At 41.1% G+C, this 19635-nt stretch overlaps 2 protein-coding genes across 5 annotated transcripts in view; both read right to left on the bottom strand.

Annotated features, from left to right (window-relative positions):
• Positions 1-19635, bottom strand: part of LOC121714755 (oxysterol-binding protein 2-like) — a 765489-nt gene that overhangs the window by 72193 nt on the left and 673661 nt on the right. Inside the window, exon 1 of one of the 3 annotated variants that reach the window (XM_042099797.1) lies at positions 3122-3216. The exons of 1 other annotated variant lie outside the window; for it this stretch is intronic. In XM_042099797.1, coding sequence (XP_041955731.1) covers positions 3122-3126 — 5 coding nt within the window. In that variant the 5' untranslated portion in view covers positions 3127-3216. Of the gene's footprint in view, positions 1-2763; positions 3217-19635 lie in introns of those variants that run through there. One more of the 3 variants, XM_042099796.1, reaches the window with a different exon arrangement.
• On the bottom strand, positions 5910-19299 carry ube2d4 (ubiquitin-conjugating enzyme E2D 4 (putative)). Of its 2 annotated transcripts, XM_042099845.1 has the most exons (8): positions 19226-19282; positions 19039-19083; positions 15422-15485; positions 14880-14911; positions 14689-14766; positions 14446-14551; positions 12060-12153; positions 5910-9437 (listed from the first exon to the last, which is right to left on the bottom strand). In XM_042099845.1, the coding sequence occupies exons 2-8, from the start codon at positions 19060-19062 to the stop codon at positions 9392-9394; spliced, it is 444 nt and encodes a 147-aa protein (XP_041955779.1). In that variant the 5' UTR covers positions 19063-19083; positions 19226-19282; the 3' UTR covers positions 5910-9391. The 2 variants fall into 2 exon arrangements, with proteins under 2 accessions (XP_041955779.1, XP_041955778.1); XM_042099844.1 differs by having other exon boundaries at positions 19039-19299.

Raw genomic sequence — 19635 nt, 5'->3', positions numbered from 1 at the left:
GTGAAGGTTGAAAAAAGGAGACACCATGATTCTATTTCCCATACTGTCCATTTAAATCAGGCCCAAGCTAAAGAGGCTAGGAAGAATCTCATCATATATACGCATCTTGATATTTAGACACATTTGTAGACAGACATATGCATGCACTGGTACAAACAAACTACCACACACACATACACCCAGAACACTACACACACACAAGACACACACAGACACACACACACACACACACATACACACACACAGAGACACACACAAACACACTCACACACACAGAGGCGGAGTGGGGCACTAAAATCCACCGGGAAAATTCTGACGGCACCGGCCCCCCTCCCATCATCATTGGATAAACCAGAAACACATTCCCCATTCCCAGGAGGCTTTGTTCCATTCTAGCCTAGGCCTGCGTTAATTTAAGAACAAACAAACAAATTAAATTGTCATTTTTTTTTATTTGTGACCATGAAAGTTCTGTAACGCCTGAATAATACAAAAATGAATTAAGATAAAAAATGAAGGCTAGCCCTCACAAAAAGCAGCATGGGAGAGATGAGTGTGCAGGGTAACCATGAATGACATATAGACAGTGAGTGAGTGGTATAAATATTGGTTGGACTTCTTAGACCTCCGAAGTGTAAGTCTCGAAGATTTTCGCGGAATATTCTGTAGGCCTATCTGTTTCTCATGTACATGCCGCGCCGCGTTAAAAGCTCTATAGGCCGGCCCGCACATCGGCCGGCCCACCGGGAACACTCCCGACCGTCCCGATTGCCACTCCGCCCCTGCTCACACACACAGACATGTGCGTGTGCGCACACACACACACCACACACACACATACACACACACATACATACAAAAAGCAGTGGAAGGAGTAGAGCAGTGCAGTGTGTTAATCAGCCTCCCCAGTGAGAAGGCTCGGAGCTCGGAGCTTGAAGTGCGCCGCTGGCCCTTCTGCTCTCAGATGTCGGCAGGCTTGCCTTACATCACAGGAGCGGCAATCACCTTCAAACATAATGGACTATTAATAGATTGGCGGGGCGGAGGGTGTTCTGTGGGGGGTGTGGATGGAACAGAGGGACAGAGCTCTTGCCTTTCACTGTCAGTACAAACCCCAGTGTCAGCTTCCCCTCGCCTCACCCCCTGTACCGCACAAGGGAGAGGAAAGAGAGACCTGGAGATCCCTCCGCGAGGGTGAACTCAGGTGGAGGGCTCAGGTGAGCACAAACCTCCTCACCAAAAGTTCTGCTCTGGCGAACCGAGCAAAGCGTCATGGAAAAAAAGTGATCGAGAGGAGTCACAAACACAACACACACGTACGTACGCACGCACACACACACACACACACTATGCACGTACACACACACACACACACACACACACAAAGATGTAATGGATGTGTTTGCACCTTATCTTACTGCAGCCTCCTGTTTGAGTTGAAAGACAACATTTTCAATTAAATTTTTCTCAATTACACAACTGAGGACAGCCTGACTGAGATAAGGAGAGCCTCCGTGTTTATAGTATCTTAACCTTCAACCGTTAGTGAACGTGTGTGTGTCTTTCTGCATGTGTGCCACTTTCCCCCAGATGCAGCACAACGAAGCACTTTGAATATCTCCTCCTGCCACGTCACTGGGTCAGCAGGACCTTGAGGGAGCAGACCTACATGTTGTAATGAACCAATTACAGGAACAAAGAGAGATTACATTCTGTGACAGCTGGCTTATATGTGAGTGGCCTTGCACCTCTTCTATGCTCTTTTACAGCAGGCAAAGGGAAACATGAACTGCCTCAGTTGGAGGGCACACAAACAACAGGTGTCACTGGCAGTGGCACGGCGCACAGGTGTCACCTGTAGGGCATTTGATGTAGATTAGATGCTTCTGGCTTATACCATGATGACAGATCTTATCGCGTTACAATGTCCGAGGCTTGCAGGAGGCTATTTGAGAATGATATGATGTCACCTCTATGTTTGGTTCAGAGAGCACTCCAGGTAATAGTCAATTTACTATTGAGACATTTACCTGGCTATTATGCAACAATGACACAGAGACAATAAACTTTGGTGTCATTGTTTCTTTTCCCCAACTCACCTTTTCCCACTCTCATCTTAATGACTTAGACATTGGCATTGTCAGTCAGCAGTTTAAAGTCGTGGTTCTATTCTAAAACCTGATTATCATTCCTTCAATTTTGTCTGGTTGAAAATAGCAAGTTGTGTCTAAATATTGCAAAATGTACGTTAATGAAGCCTGTGCTTATTTTCTGGTATAATAATAACGCTATTACTATCGGTGGCACTGGTCGCCTGGTACCACCAGATAACGAGATGTAGGGAGTAGAAATGTTTTCGTTGGGGTTAAGGATAGTGTCCACCTAGGAAGCTAGCCAGTCATATGACGGTGATGGCAGAAGGATGGGTCAATGCTTGCTAACTAGCAGCTACCTAACCAGATACGTGTGAGTGTGTCTGACAGGTCGGACTCAAAATGTCCACAACAACGAAGTTGCCAGGGGTTCTCAAGCAAACTTATGAAGTGAAACATTTGGATAGTGAGCTAACGCCAGTTGCATTAACTGTTCCGAGTTAGCAAAACGTAGCAAAATCGTTCATGACAGTTCAGAAGTCGCATTAAAGATGACCAGCTAGCCTGCTAAACAAATGCGTTCAGTTTATTAACCTACCAACCAAGCTGCATATAGTTTAAAACACAATGCATATCCATTTCTGGTTGGCATTATCAAACCTAATGTTACCTGTAATATGACAGAAGACCATTGCTGAGGACAAACCATCTGCGTTGATATCCTTTTAGATAGTTAGTCCATTTAAATAGCCAGCCTTTGTAAGTATCCGAGCCTGGAGCTGGTGTTCCAGCAGTTGTGGATCCCGAACCCTTCCCCTGGTCGCTCATCCTTTGATCCGCTTCAGAATGGGGTTCGTGGGGTAAACAGGGCACAGCGGTAAGGATCGAAACTATCCTGCTTAAGCCGCTGCAGGGAGCGGCCGTCCTCCCCATACACACACCGCCTATGAGTCTGGGTGGCAAGGCGGAGGAGGGTCTGAATCTAGGGGAGCGAATGAGAGCGAGGAAGGTAAAAAAACACTGCGTACCCCATTCACATGACGCTGGATGTAGGAGACAGGAGCAGAGGAGGAGACTGATGCTGCGACGGAAAACGTCCCTTCTCCTGGTGTGACGTGACATAACATCAGGCAACACGTGACTCGCTGCCAGTAAGTGTGTAGGCTATAGCCTACAGCCTACCTTTGCATTTTAATATTATTTACCCTAATTAAACAGTGTTGCTCTCAAACCAAATTGCTGACATGCCATCTCTACATCCTAGGTCCTAAATTCCGGTGATGAAAACAGGGAATGGAACAATTCTGGATAATGGCTTAATTGGCCAAGGCCTAATTTAGCCTATGGTCACCTATTTGGCAGATAATAGATGTCGACTTCAAATCTGGCCGCAGAACTAGAACCTCAATAAAAATCACTTTTTTTTCAACCGTGACAGCATCAGTTTTAGGTGATTAATGGTCTCCTTCAACTTTGAAGTAGGCTAGGCTACATGACTTCATGTGCACATCTGCACACACAGGTTGTTTTGTTCTGTAGGCTACTTGCATTTGTTTTGCTCAGTAAAAAACATTCTGCACTAACTCCAGAGCTCTCTAGCCTACACCTCAAGAGAGGGAGATTGATCCTTTCCATGTTTTTTGACAAAAGAGTGGATGTCAAACTGGGCTTAATAAAAACGAAATGCAGCCATTTTCTTATTTCCTTCTGAGTGTAGCCTACACAAAACACAGACAGTAGGCAACACAGTTGAAAATGTGTCTTGGGAGGATAGACTCGGTTCCCAGAGTTGTGGCATTACCTAGCCTAGTTAAAACATAATTAAAGAATTTTCTATTGAGCTGCTGGTAACAGTTCTCTCTTTGGGGTTTTTAATGGAAACTAAGGCTACAGCCAAGGGAGCATACAGCCAATCCTTTCTCCGTCATCATGGAGCTACAGATGTGTGTGTGTGACTAAACATACAAATAAATCCAAATGACAAATATCAGAGGATGTAAGGCTCAAAATCAAAACAATAAAATCTATCTATGACCTTTTCTAAATGTGAAATGTAGCCTAAAGAGTTAGAAGAATGTTGTGGTGCAAAAAAAAACAATAAAATAGAACTGAACCTGATCTTGGAGAAGGCATGCCATCTGGTGGACAGTCGGTGACGATGAAAATGGAATCAACCACCAATTTCACTTCAAATCCTTCATTCAACTGTCATACCAATATTTATCAGACGTATTACAGATAATACAGGCTTAAACTCAAGACAGGTCATCAGAATTTGGATCTAGCTACTACTGTCATCAAAGTTTTATTTAAAAAAAACTGTGTTAATTACTCCAGTTAACATCTAAAAGTAATTAACAAATCTAAAATGTTTGTTATTATGAGGATTAATTTCCCAGGGGCATGATTACATAAATGAACTAGCAGTCGTGGCCTACTGGTTAGCGCTTCAGACTTGTAACCGGAGGGTTGCCGGTTCGAACCCCGACCAGGCATGGCTAAAGTGCCCTTGAGCAAGGCACCTAACCCCTCACCGCTCCCCGAGCGCTGCTGTTGTTGCAGGCAGCTCACTGCGCCGGGATTAGTGTGTGCTTCACCTCACTGTGTGCTGAGTGTTTCACTAATTCACGGATTGGGATAAATGCAGAGACCAAATTTCTCTCACTACACGGGATCAAAAGAGTATATATACTTATAAATAATTTACTAGGAACTACAAAGTGTGCTTGCTACGGTGTGGTTGACCATGGGAGCAGACAGTGGAATATGGTCCAAGGATTCCAACTGTAGCCTACGTCATTTTTGAAAATCGGGCATGCAGGTCAAAAAGTAGGCTACATGCAGTAACGCAACATCCAATTGGCTTCATTCACTAACTTTTTGTGAAGATTGGACAAAATGTGTGACCTGTGAACATTTAGTTTCGCTTTCGCTAAAATCCAATATGGCGGAAATTGACGTCATAGGGTGTGTTGAAATCGGCTTGATCCAAGAATTCCAGCAGTACCTCATATTTGAAAATCGGGGATAGGCGTCCAGGTTACGTGCATTAACGCAACATCCAAAACACATTGGCTAATTGTAGTGCCCCCTAGGGATCAAAGGACATCGGTTCTGGCCAGACCTTCCAGAGTTGCACTTGTGGCGATATCTCAAAAGGTCTAGGAGCAAGAGCTGGCCAAAAAAATGGGGAGACGGGAATAATAATAAGAAACCTTAAAGGTGCCATGTGTAAGAATTGAGGTAAAAATATCCAAAAAATGAGCTACACGCATCAAAAGAATGAGAAGAAATAAGGGCGATGATGTCATTAAAAAAATGACAAGGTATAGTGCTGCAGAGAGATCAACCTAAATTACTACATGCTAAATTACTAGCCACAGCCCGACAGGTGTCATAATACCAGTTTCGGCCATGGGAGGCGGTATGCGGGCAACATAACCACCAGCCAAACTGCAATACACGTGTCTCGGTTGTTACTCTAGGGTAGACCAACTCACTTTCTGGAGGTGTACTGCCCCATCTTTTATGGAATGTGGAGTATGAATTGATTTTTTGGCGGACATTACACATGGCACCTTTAAGAAGAACAATAGTGTGCCTGCTTTAGCAAGCACACTAATAATAAGAAAACTTAAGAAGAACAATAGTGTGTCTGCTTTAGCAAGCACACTAAGGCTCAAATACCCTCATGAAACTAAAATTAAACTGTGCTGTAACCTAGAAACTATTTTGTTAGAAATAAAGCACGCATAAAACTAAATTGTTAATGCATTGGTGTGGGTATGGCCAGTGAAATGAATCTCGGACCAAGTGTAAAACAAAAGGAGCTTTATTCATGTATTTTGACAACTTGAGAGTTTTTTTTTTTTTTCTTTTTTTTTCAGGTGTAGCACATACTGTAAATGGATGCAAAGGGGGAGAGTGTTAGATGTGGTGACAGGTCTTCCGCACATAATATTCTACACAAATCAAAATCATAGAACCAAGTGGATGAGGAGCCACACACGGCTGTGTGCTACACAGTAAATAGATACGGGGACAGTATAACTCTCTGTTTTAATCTCCTCTAAATTAAAAACAAACAGCAGGAAAATTGACTTTCATTTCCCATTTGTAGGAAGTAAGAAAAAAAAAACGAAGACACACACGCACACACACTTTACAGTAGCCATAGCTATAAAATGACAGTTAAGGCTGAGATTTTCTTGAAGGTGTCAGGAGAGGCAAATGGTACAGAAATCCCTGATATTTTGCAGATGGCTGTTTTTTTGTTTTGTTTGCTTGTTTGTTTGTTTGTTTGTTTGTTTTCTGTAGAAGTAAGCATGCTAGTGTTCCAAGTGGTCAGAGCTGACCTGCTGATGAGTGCGTCCGGTTCGTTCCAACTCTCAGCTCATCTACGCCGTCCTCTCATGACATCCATCATCAAAGCTCCATTGTGAACATTATTCTGACTGCATTTCAAGCGTATCGGTGGAAGACGGCAAATAAATAGCAAAAATAAATACATAAATAAATAAAACGTCACAAACTACAGGGAGCACAACCAGTGAGCTTCGGTCAGCTACGTCTAGCAAGGATATGCAGACACCGCAATATTTAAGCCAATGCGTGAAGCAAGCAGCTTCATCCATACAATGAGAGAGTTCGGTTTGCATTCAGGAGATTACATTCAACAAACAATTCTGTGGGTACATATACAGGATATCCTGTTAGGTTTGTGAGGCTCCATCTGATCCCTCCCCACACTGTTCTATATCATGTTTTAAACTATCAAGGCATGTCAAGTAAAGAAAGAAAAAAAAAAAAAGAAAAAACAATTCAGTGCTTAAACACCAACTTATGAAATGATATACAAGTCCGATCTTGAAATGATATTCAGTGTTATTTGAAAACAGCCCAAATAGAGCCCTTTTTCAGGGCAAAACTGCATTTAATGGCCCAGAATAAGAGTGTGCGGATCCTTGCTGTGAGGATTACAGCAGGGTTAAAAGAACAGACTCATCCAGCAGTACATCTCCTGGGCAACCTATTCAGTTCAGGAGGTATTAGGTCGCCCCCGCCACTTCCACACTGAAGGTACAAAGCCAGTCAGGCCCCCACCCCATACACCCATACACACACACACACACACACTTCTCTTTTCTTTCAGGATGATCAATTCCCTTTACTATGGCAAGATTCATCCTCCGACCCACAAATAGCCACGCAATAATGGTGGAACAGGTGTAAAACCCAAATGGAACTCTAATGAAATGCACTGCAAGTCCTCCAGCACCTGTGCCGGCTTTGTACAGAGCTCACTGTCAACTCAATGGAAATGCACAAAAGGTTAATCATTTTAGTGAAAGATCAAAAGAAGACTGTAGCTGTGAAAGACTGTAAAATGTAAGAAAAATAAGGAAAAGATCTTTTGTAAAGATAGTGTGGCATAAATCTATTGCCTTTATACAGGTCCCATGATGCACCTTCCCCATGTTTAATAAAAAAGGAGGTTGTAGCATAGTAGTAGACCTAGTAGAGTAGAGTTTCCATATGGATTTTTACAATTCCAGTTCTCTTTTGTACAGTAAATACTCAGTTGGATAAACTACTGTCTGACTTTTAGACGTATAATGAGTTACTTACACAAAATATTGTCTGCTATGGATCCTATTTTTTGTAAACTAATACTTACAACTCTACTGTAACATGCACATGCATTGGTTACAGTTTTGTGTAAAAAATCACGATGGAAACTCCATATTTAGGAACCGCACAGGTAAACCACCAGTGTAAATTCACAGGTGCATCGATGGGAGATAAAAAAAAACAAAAAAGAAAAAACAACTAACACATTCATTAAAATAACAAAAAATACACCAATGTTGATTTAAGTCAATACTGAGGTTAATACCTTTGGGAAAAGTCTAGGGCTTGCTCACAAACGGAACTGTTTGCAATCATAACCAAAGTTTCTTTCCATCTCACAACTGAGCGGCCAAAGGGTTTCCCTTTCCAAAGATCCACAGTCAGCTATGAACATTCACGTCATAAGGTTGCACAATAAAACATGATCTGATCTGGGCCAAGGAGGACAGGAGGTTGGAGGGGGGACACTGGTGCAGGACCCATCTTAGCCTCTGCCTACAAATTCAGGGGAGACGCCCGCAGTTGGACAACACTATGCACATCCATACCATAGATAGCCGAGTTAATCAGAGTATTTGTTAGTTCATGTTCCAAGTGATGTGCTGCACATGAGAAGGGATCCCAACTCCCACAATCCCTTCCTAGTGTCTGACTTTGGCCTTGTAGAAGCCATTATGTATGAACAGAGGCAGGGCAATTGAGTTACATTCTGGATGATAAAGGAGGTTCATCAGGAGCCTTAACATCTATCCCGATGTGGTAATATTACAGTAAAAAAAATTGCAGGTATTGTTGAAGCACCAGAAGATCTTATTTGACAACATTCTAAAGTTATTAACATGATAGATTAAACATGTCACCATTACAGTAAGTTCTGTACTTCAAGTTGTGAGGTCAACCATGATACCAGCCTCTCTCAAGCTTTAAAACAAATGTCTGCCGAGAGTGAAATGACGCTAGTGGCCACTGTAGACAAGCCTCATTTCACTAAGGGAGCTCCAATCCAATCAAATAGTACAGCAGAATAAACAAAAATATCCATTAACACAAAGCACGACTGCGGAGCAGAAACCCCCCCTATGTGCTCGTTCTGAAGAGGAGAATGGGCCGAGCAACCAAGTAGCTCCCTTGTCCAATTTCAACGGAACATTCAGAAAAATGATTCATACACCAGCCATGGTGACGACAACAACAAACGGTGATCATAAGCATAATCAAACAGTTTTATGAGGAGTAACACTGATAATAATAATAATAATAATCATAATAATAATCATAATGTATGGATCACAATAACAGTAGTAGCACTAATAGTAGTAAAAGTCTAGTGTGATTTTTCCTGGGTTTGTGGTGGCGGTGGTGGTGGTGGCCTGCGTTACCAGGCTTGGCTCAGCTGGTTCAGGCCCAGGCTGAGAGAAGGGGCCTCTGGAGCGGCCGGAGAGAGGCTCATTGCAGCCAGTTCACACAGGTGTCCCTCAGTCCACGCCTGGAGCTTGCGCGGTTTTTTCCTCCCTTTTTTGTCATTTCAAAAGGGTGTGTCATTTAATTTTTTGTCCCCCTGTCCGGTTCCGACTCCTTATGTTAAAAATGTTAAAACATATCTTTTTTTCTGTGTTCCTTTGCTTGCTTCCTTTTTTAGCGGTTCTTCGGATGTGTTCTGTAGGCTCTCACATGGCATACTTTTGAGTCCATTCCCTTGCTAGTCTGTTGTACCTGTGAAAAATATGACGGAACAACATTAGTGTCTGGCATGTATTTCTAAGGTCAAAGGTGTCTTTTAAAGTCATACAATTAGGGTGGGCACGTGCCTGCCCGCCCAAAATCATAAGATTTGTTTTTTCTTAATAATCAGACCGCAGTTAACGTGTCATCTATTCATCTCTCTCACGTCTCCCTGCTGCATTCAGCTGTTTGAGAGCTGATGTTGGTTCTGAACTGCTATTGGCTCGGCTGATCTCCATAGGCGGGACTAAGCGAAACGGTGACTTTGGCAAAGCAGGCAGGAAGGCAATCAGCACAATGCAGAAAAGTGGACAGGTAACAACAGAATGCTCTTGCCCCCTAAATGGTTTGATAGAGAGATTGACTCCCTAAATCTATGAATAAATATTTGACAAACATTCATTATTTAGTTACTTTAAATTAGCCCAAGGTAGCCTTGTCACCTTTGTGTGCATTAAGCTCATGGGCTTTGTCAGGAATAACAATGGAAAGCTGAATGTGGTGAGAGTGTCTTCAGTAGCCCTAAAGACAACAACTGGAAATGGAACAGCCTACTATCCACTGTCTGTTACACTGCATGTAGCCTAGCAGCCATCCAAAGTGAATACTATGAAATTAGGCCGGGCTACTAGCAGTGTCTCCTTGTGTAATTAGCTTAATACACATAGCCTACTGGTAATCAGAAAAAAACCCTCATGTTTACCTGAAGGGTTCTAGCCTACACTGCAAAATATTTTTTAAGTTAATATTAAGTGTAAATATTATTTTTTAAGCTGTAGGCTATTTTTGAACGAATGACCAACAATGTATAAGCTAAAGTGACAATATGATTTTATCATTTAATGAGCCAGAAGGGGGGGGGGGGGGGGGGGGGGGGGTGTAAGAGGCAGTGAAGAACAAGACCAGGCAGGTTTTGATCATGAAAAGTTTTTTTTTTTCAAATGAGGTCACACAATCCTGAGAGGGTTGGTTGTCTTTTTTTGTCAAATAGACAAGTGGATGTAATTTTGGTAGTCAATCATAGAACTGTACACAGTTCTATAAAGAATCAAGAAAAATATCTTCTCGGCCTATGTACAGTGGGGAGAATAAGTATTTGAACCCATGCTAAAGTTGACTGAAAAGAGGAATATAAAATCATAAAAAATGAGTAAAAATCCAACATTTAAGGACACCAATTTTCTTAGTGAATGAAGAATGTATTGTAAATAAATAAATGTTCTTCCTTAAAATACAGGGGTAATAAGTATTTGACCCCTATGTTAAATTCCCATAGAGGCAGGCAGATTTTTAATTTTTAAAGGCCACTTATTTCATGGATCCAGGATACTATGCATCCTGATAAAGTTCCCTTGGCCTTTGGAATTAAAATAGCCCCACATTGCTGCTTGCCTCTATGGGAATTTAACATAGGGGTCAAATACTTATTACCCCTGTATTTTAAGGAAGAACATTTATTTATTTACGATACATTCTTCATTCACTAAGAAAATTGGTGTCCTTAAATGTTGGATTTTTACTCATTTTCTATTAAGGCATTAAGATCAATTTCTAACAGATGATTTTATATTCCTCTTTTTAGTCAACTTTAGCATGGGTTCAAATACTTATTCTCCCCACTGTATATTATTTGTGTTCGGGGTGTGGTTTTTACCACACAGTAAATTACATTACAAAGTACATACAGCTCAGCCCAGTTCCCACCACAAAAATATGTTTTTTATGGTTCGCCCCAGGTCTTCCATTGTTATAATATGTTTCTGTAAGAATCAATTTTGCAATTCTGATGAGAGATCACAGATTCTCCCCCAGGTAATCAATGGCCATTTGTTTACTTTAAACGTTTGTGCGCATGAGAATGCTTCTGCATTCAGAATACCAATAATATTTGTAACTATATTACTAAATGTTACATTGTTATGGGGAGCACACAGAAGAGGATGAAGGTGAGATGCTGATAGCAGACATTTTATTTATGCAGTTTCTTTACTCTTATAGAGGTAAACAGACACAGGTGCACCTCTATTACTTCATATTGTTCACAAAATTCTGAGCTATGTTAGTGACAAAAGCAAGTGATTCACACTGATGTTTCTACATGCCCTGTTTGCTTCCATTATATAGCCCTTACTCTGTTGCCAGTCTTTCAGCAGTGTAACTCAATACAGGGCCAATTTAGACCTAAAACAGAGCCAAGGCCCAGGGTGAGTTTCCTTTAAAACAAGTATCGAGCTGTATAGCCTACAAATTCATTCAAATGTTTTTTGATATACTATGAAATCACAGTCGGATTCAAAGAGCTGACCCCTTGGGTCAGGTTAATACAAATCTGAGGGGAAAAAAACATTGTTTTTCTGTTCTAGGATTTATTTATGCATCATCTTAGATTACCACCAGAGGGAGCATCTTGAGGACAACAGCTCACAGATTCAGCCGAGTAAGATCAATCATATACATATGATTGGTACACACTAAGGTACACATAATGGCTGTATATTTTTTAGATTTAACTTGCTGATGTTTTATTACTTAGAATTGTATCCCCTCCCAAATACACATAAAAGCAACAGAATGTTAAGGCTATGCAGGTGGTGTATAAAAAGCTCTACTCACTTTTCCCTGTCTGCTTTGTAAGTATGTGCGATCTCCGGTACCAGAGGGTCATCAGGATTGGGGTCACACAGCAGAGAGCAGATGGACAACAGAACTGGAAACAAAAGAGAAAAAAAGTTGGAATTCCATACTGTCCAAAACTACACACACCAGATATTTCTTATCTCTGGTTTGTCATTGAAAAGGAAGTGTTGTGGCTGTGGCTGTATTTAGCCTGTGTAGGATATAATGGTAAGACAATATTCTAGCTCAAGTAGTAGATACTGAGGGCCAGTCATTTGAGAACGTAGCGTTATCGGTACCATGGCCAACCCGCAGAAACCGCACGCTATGACACTTATGTTAATGTCATATTTATCAAACCTGGACTTCATCAAGTAAACAGCACCTTTCTACGCCCCCTACCGCAAAAAGGCCTGTTTGTACATACCTCGCCACCTGGCCCTGAGCGCATACAGTTCAGCACTGCTATTGTAACTTGTTTCTATTTTATTCAGCAAGGTTAGTGCTGGGGTGCATACAGTTCCATATCCCAAGACAAGTTCAGAATCAGATTTAGAATATTTTTTTGCCAAGTTTTTAAGACTAGGAATTTTACTTGGTGAAGTTTTTAACAATATTATGTCGTATAATATAATATAATATAATATAATATAATATAATATAGGCCTATATATATATATATATATATATATATATATATATATATATATATATATATATATACACATACAGAAATATGACAAAGTGCAGGTGCAGGGACAAAAACACTATGCAGAAAGGGGGGCTATGTTTTGTTAAGGAGACTAATTGCAGAGGGGAAGAAACTGTTTTTGCGGCATGAGGTCCTGGTCATAATGGACCGCAGTCTCCTGCCAGAGGGGAGTGTCTCAAAAAGACTGTGTCCGGGGTGGGAGGGGTCTGCAGCAATCTTTCCTGCCTGCCTCAGGGTCCTGGAGGTGTACAGACTTTGGAGAGAAGGCAGGCTGCAGCCAATCACTCTCTCAGCAGAGCAAGTTATGAAGTAAAACTCAGTAAAGCTGTAGGGCTGACTGAGTAATTACTATGCAAGATTGCTTAGGCTAGGTGTGGAACAAAAATGACTTGAAAAAGGACTGAAACATTACATGTTTACCTTATGTATGCATTGGTGCATTATCTATGCATCATCTAAGCATCATACCTATGCATGCGAAGTTCATAATTTATTTAACGCAGCTGCGGAATTCAAAGACAACAGAGAGAATCAGCATTTTCACGTGTCTTGGTTGGTCTGAGCACTTGAGCGACACCCACATACACCATTCTCCCGCTTTCATCATAGGCATTGCTATGACAACAGTAGCGGTTAACCACCTTTCCCTCGCAGCCTCTGAATGGCACACAATGGCACACATGTTGAGTGTGAGTGTGTGCCTGCCCTTTGCCTGTCTAAAAATAATACCACCCTGCGCTTGTTTACGCTAAAGCTTTAGCTTCTCCCATTCTTCACAATGTCATCCAGGAATTTCACTGGAACACCAAACATATAATTGTGTGTAATTTATTTTATCATGTTCATTTGAATTTGGGAGGCAAATCCACTTTTAGTGCTGTGCCGTAAAATCCAAATACCTCTGTCCAGATATAAAAGCATCTGTCACGTTCATGTAATATGGTTTGCTATTTTAAGCTATTACCACCTGGTACTGTAAAAGCTCCTTACTAATTTGCCACACCCCAACACAGAGGTCTATTTAAAGTCCATCCAGAAGAAGATGCAGAGTCACTTGTGTCATGCACAAAGGGGGTTTCTGTTCAGATGCACCAGTTCCCTCAGTGCTTCATAATCTATTCCAAACAGTCCTACCAGAATCATTAAAGGCAAAGTATGTCACTCTGTAAACCTCAACAACAAATGAAATTACACACCCTCCCTTCCATGCTCCCAAAGCAATGTGTTGATTGGCTGGAATTTTTTATGGTTTGGAGCGGGACACTGTTTGTTTCCCATTTCCAGACATGTTTTGAGTGTTAAACCTGCGTTGTGTTGATTTCGTGGCTCAGCCCTGCACTAGCCTGGATTTGAACCCGCAACTTGAAGCACCTCAGACTGGAAGTCGAAAGCACTAGCAAGTGAGCTAAAACCAATAGGCCCTAGCATCTCCTGCTATTACGTCTCTTAAGGCGTCATGAGGGAAGTTTAAACTACATACATACTGCACAGCTACATACCAGCTGGCTAACGTTACAAGTGCATACACAGAATGAGCAGCTTGAGAACTGTGAGGAGCAATTCCCAGTATTTGACAAATAAATGTATTGGATTAGAATAGTGGACTTTGAGCTAAACTCCCAGTGTTCACAAAACAATAAATGACATACCTTTACATACATGTGCACATACCTTTGGATACAGTGAGCGCTGGTGACCACTGTGATCTTAAAATATCCAGACAAATGCTCCCATTGCTGTTTATGTTTGGGTGGTAGATTTTTGTTGTGAAAGCAACCTTAAATTGGATTTGGAAATGAAAGGTATGCATTCAGTAACCATATACACATTCAAATACTTTTCAGTCAAACATTTTACGCTTTCAAAGATAGAACGAATTATGTTTCATATTTTTAAATCACATGGCTCTGTCACCTTAGGAGGCTTAAAGGGGTAGTCTGTGGGGAAGTGAATTGTGAGGAAGAAGACTCCACCCTGGTATGGGCTGTCATTCTAAGACAAAGACACAGAATGGTAATGCTGTGAGAGAGACGTCAAACGCTTTTTGACTACGGCATCATTGAACAGATGAAGTGGATCAGACGAGTGCAAAATGATCTACCTACCGGCCCCATTATCGTCGCCTGCCAGTGAAAAACTGAAAAACATACACAAAAGATGCAACACAGCAGTCAAGACACAGCTAGCACGCAGCCAATGCCAATAAAATATTTTTTATACCTGACGAAGACCTGAGTGGTCGAAACATTGTAACCTGCCATTAAACTGGGAGCATACAAGGCAGTGTGCGGATAGCTTTACTTTTTTCTAAATAGCAAATCTAAACAGTGATGAAGCCTGAATCAAAGCAGATGTTAAGCATTGCATTATTAATGTCTCATTGTACCATGCTCTCACAGTAAACTCAGAGAAAAATCTGTGTTGAATCAGAACCATTAACACATTCTGGAGCATGACTAAAACAGGTCTGACAGACCTCTAATTTAAACTGCTATACTTTCCCACATGATATAACCGTATGGGGGCAACCGTAATCCTGGGGTTGACTTACTGTCGTCAGGGCGGGAAACTCCACCTAGGGCCCGTCTGAATGGAACGGCAAGAGCCACACACACATACACACACACACACACACACACACACTTACGGTCTTCGCCAACTGGTCCTGCTGAGCACTGGGCGGGAGGATCCCTTTGCAGGTCTGTCAGCTCCTGTAGGGGAGAGCAAAGAGATGCATCATTGAGACAGATGCCATGTTAGCCCTGTGCATGAGAGTGCAGGTTTATGCAGTGCCCCCCATAACCCTTCCATCCGATGCCACTTACAGTTCAGTGGAAGTGTGCATTTGATTAGCTCTGGGGTTCTTAAATGTATGGCCTGTAAATGGTTTAGCAGCTGAGGCACTAGTCGCCCTTATCATCTCTACGTGACTGGTTGACACCTTTCAAAATTGTTCAGCCAGATACACTACATTCCAATTATATTATTTAAACTCAGTTTGCCCTTTATAGCTGTACATGACATAGTCTATCTACAGTTTCACAGGGGGCGCTCTACCCATGAGGGAGCATAAAGTGCAAATGATATTTTTCTAATTTCCCTTTTAACCCTTCAGCAGGGACATTTTGAACATTCTAACATGTCCCACAACATTGTAAGGTTCTAAAATTCCATGTTGAATTCAATGAACCCAGAGCCATATAAAGGTACCTTTATATGGCTCTGAATGAACCCAGAGCTCTGAATGAACCTAGACATTCTTTAGAACGTTCAATTTCCAACATTCTGGTACCGGCTTAAGGGTTAAGTGTATTGGTAAATTACCATACTGACCATAGCCTACTGTATTGATCTGCAAACCACAGATTATATGTTTAGGCTGTGGACACTAAATAAAAACCTAAAACCTAAACCTAAATAAACCATGTGTGACTGTAGTCTGTCAAATTCTGTAACATTTAGGTCTCAGAGGTTGGGTCTTGGCATGCTGGAGGAGGACAATATTGGACTCCCGCTATTTGTAGCCGAGAGACACCATATTCCCAGCACTTGAAGTAGTTGTGAAACCTTCTGTGCAAACATGGCAAACTGACTACAAGTGTCAGGCCTTGGGTCCTTGACCTGCCCACAACTGTTGGTATTGCATATCAGCCTGAAAACAGCACATTAGATTAACTCTGACTCACAGCTCCAGAAACAGGCAACGTCTCTAAAGTTAGCTGTGCAAGCTGACAGCTGTTTACCAAACACTTTTACTCACTCAAAGTCCAGAGGTTTGGCCCTGGACCCCCACTCCATAATTGCCATTTTAGAGGGAAACTGCCTCACCAAGTCAGGTGAATATTTACAATGTCTGTAGTCTTCTCCAATAAGCTACAGAAAGAGATTTTCCCAGATGGATTCTTACATCAGGGTTTAAGCTTTGGGAGATTATTGGTCTTTCTTTAAGGACAAAATGACCTGGTTCTTCTTATCTTAATACAGAAAAATTACAAATGGAAAATACTCCTTAGATTAATTACACGGTCTGTTAATGTGCCTTTTAGTATTACTGCAATTATGTACCGGTACTTGTTTTTTCTACGACCAATCAGATACACCAAACAAATGAGTCACAACAACTATATTTTTCTTGGGCTTAGATTTGCACAACCTTTGTTACCACATTTTGCGGTTGTTGTAGATAAATACACTACTACATTCATAACAGGAAAAGTATTTGTCAACAGTGTTCTAGATGACATGACAGACAAAGGGGACCCATAACAACATTTTAAAAGGGGCCCATAATATGAGTTTAACACAGCATTTTCTTCAGTAAACCTCCTCCGGCCAGTTCAGTTCAGTTAACTTTGACATTTAAGATGTCTGCCCTTCAAAGCAGGTCACCACTTCATAAGGAGTACACTTCCAAGACAATTTACTACACCACTGTGTGGAAAAATGCAAGACATAGTCATGGCCCTGAGCAGTACTTCAGACTAACTTTGTTTCAGCTGTTATAACAGTCTACACTATAACAGTGTACTTTAATATTATTTTGATATGCTCCATTCTTTTGATAAAAAGGGCTACATTTGACCATAATCCTTTATATATTACTCTTGCGGGGGCATTGATAGCAACACATAACAATATAGCAAAAACTATCTTTCATAAATTAGTGCAAGTTCATGTTCCTATATGATTTCTATTACTATTACAACAAGACCTTATCAACTTCACTGATGAGTCTAAATAATAACCAATGAACGTATGTGTGATACTAAATTAACTACTGCTGTGTGTGTTGGAAAAAAAAGATCCCAAATTATAAGGTCATATTTATTTTAAGTAGGCTAGGTTTGTGTCAGTGTTTATATACAAAGACCTGCATGGAAATCATACTAAAAGCTCTGGTGTTGTTTTTAATTGCAGTTTATGTTGCTTTTGAACTAGTTTTCAATAATGTAACTAACATGATGTAACACAACATTGACAGGAATAGTCATTCTTTAAAAATACCGTAGGTCATGCTGTAAAATGGCTTTTTTGCCATTTCATAGCACATGGTTTAAAGCCACAACAAAATAGAACAAGCCCCTGTGTCTATGTTTATTGAAGCATCATGAAGTAAACATCATAAATGAGTTAAGTATTTCAATAGTAAGCAACCTTTTCTCAGTAAGTAATCTAACCCCTATTCAGAATGTGCATTATGCAATGTCATTTGACACTATCAGTGCAACTCTATTTGGAAACTTACTGGTCCTACTAGCTCATGTTTTGGCCTCTAGCCTATTTGTTGGGAGAAATCGCATATTCATTCACATGAATAATTCTTTAGATGTAATACTTTAATATCCAGTCTCAGTAAAGGCAATGTAGCCTAGTAGCTCCTAATGAGGAAAGCTGATTTAGAACTTCATAGGATACCGCGCGTGGCCCGTTCACCCACGCCAGCGGGAACAGACCGGCCGAAAGCATAAAAGGGTTATGCACATAATGTCGCATGGATTTCGTTAAAATTTGCGATTAAAACACACGGGCACTCGGACGCCGTGTTAAATCTGTTAAAAATACCCTCGGCTGTCCCACTGCCCTATTTGCCCATCCATATATGGAAACATTGACATTGGGGTTCAGTATTTGGCAAGTTGCAGGCAGCTGCCATCCATCACGCCTGCGCATCAAACCTACCACTCACTCATTCAAGATGAGAAAAATGAATACACACATAATTTGACATTTTTACACGTTTCCAACCACCCAACCCTCAAAAGAAACGCCAAATGTTAATCTGATGTGAACATAAACTTGGACATATCATCTCCACTTTCTGTGTCATCGTGTGAACTGTCTTTTAGCTACAATGTATCGGCCGCAAGCCTGCGTGTGCGGTCAAATGCAAGGCAAAACAAAACAAGCCAAACCAAACTGCTACAAAAAACCCGAAATTAAAATACGACATGCTGTTCTCCAATCCCCCCCTTGTTGTCTGAAGCATTGCCATGGCCAGGAGAATGCTTCAATGCGTCAAATGCAATCTCCCACCATTGACCATCCGTCTTTGTCTAAGTATCCAGCCAGTGCCTTTTAGGTCGGATAGATAGAGAAGAGGAAAAGTATTTTAATGTGTAGCACAAACACAGATAGGCTACTAAGGTCCAAATTCGCGAACAGAATCACAACCCAGATAATTGCCAAAGAGAAGACTGCTGGTAGCCTACGACACGGTTTAACTGATGTATTGCCACATAGAGCAACAAACAGGCGAACACTCACCTTCTGGATTCTTTTCAACGCCATTGCTGGTTTAATTAGATCTGGCTAGGGGAATAACATACAGCTGATTTAAACAGCTAGAAAATGATGACTGGTTTAACGTAGAAATTATATATTTCCTAATCCTTATGTGTGCCCCTCTGTAACGTCTAGAAAACAAAATAAATAAAATGAATGTTGTGAATACTCTCCGATTTCTCCAATTTGGACTCCCTTCACTGACTTCACTGACAGCTTCCAGTAAGCTACTGCTACTAGAGAGCAATACTGCAAAATCGCGATACTTCCTCAGAGTAGGCCCTTGACAAGCAGTTGCATCATGGGCATTGTAGTTTTCCTCTTTATTGCAGAAAACCAAATTTTAAGATAGCCTAATTATGCTACATAATATTGGGCACACGCAGGAAAGAGGAAATCCAAAGCCAAATGTTTTAGGCTATTTTTCCTATATATTTTGTACCGATTTGGTACAATGGTAGGGCCTATAAGGCCTAGGCCTACTACACTTTTTATCTATGCATAAATAGGCAGTTGTAGCCTACAATTCCGAAGGCAACCCAGAATAAAACGTCAGGATAATTGTTCATAATTTACATT

This window comes from Alosa sapidissima, chromosome 8 (assembly GCF_018492685.1).
Source record: "Alosa sapidissima isolate fAloSap1 chromosome 8, fAloSap1.pri, whole genome shotgun sequence".
NCBI lineage: Eukaryota > Metazoa > Chordata > Actinopteri > Clupeiformes > Clupeidae > Alosa > Alosa sapidissima.
The sequence above is the reverse complement of the archived record's forward strand: the minus strand, read 5'-3'. Positions and strand labels throughout refer to the sequence as shown.

Coding starts and splice junctions, on each gene's coding strand:
- ube2d4 (XM_042099844.1), bottom strand. CDS start 19,062: ATGGCGTTGAAAAGAATCCAGAAG. Junction 14,912..15,421: donor AGGACCAGTTGGCGAAGACC/GTAAGTGTGTGT, acceptor TATGTTTTTCAG/TTTTTCACTGGCAGGCGACG. Junction 14,552..14,688: donor ACCCCTTTAAGCCTCCTAAG/GTGACAGAGCCA, acceptor ATCCAATTTAAG/GTTGCTTTCACAACAAAAAT.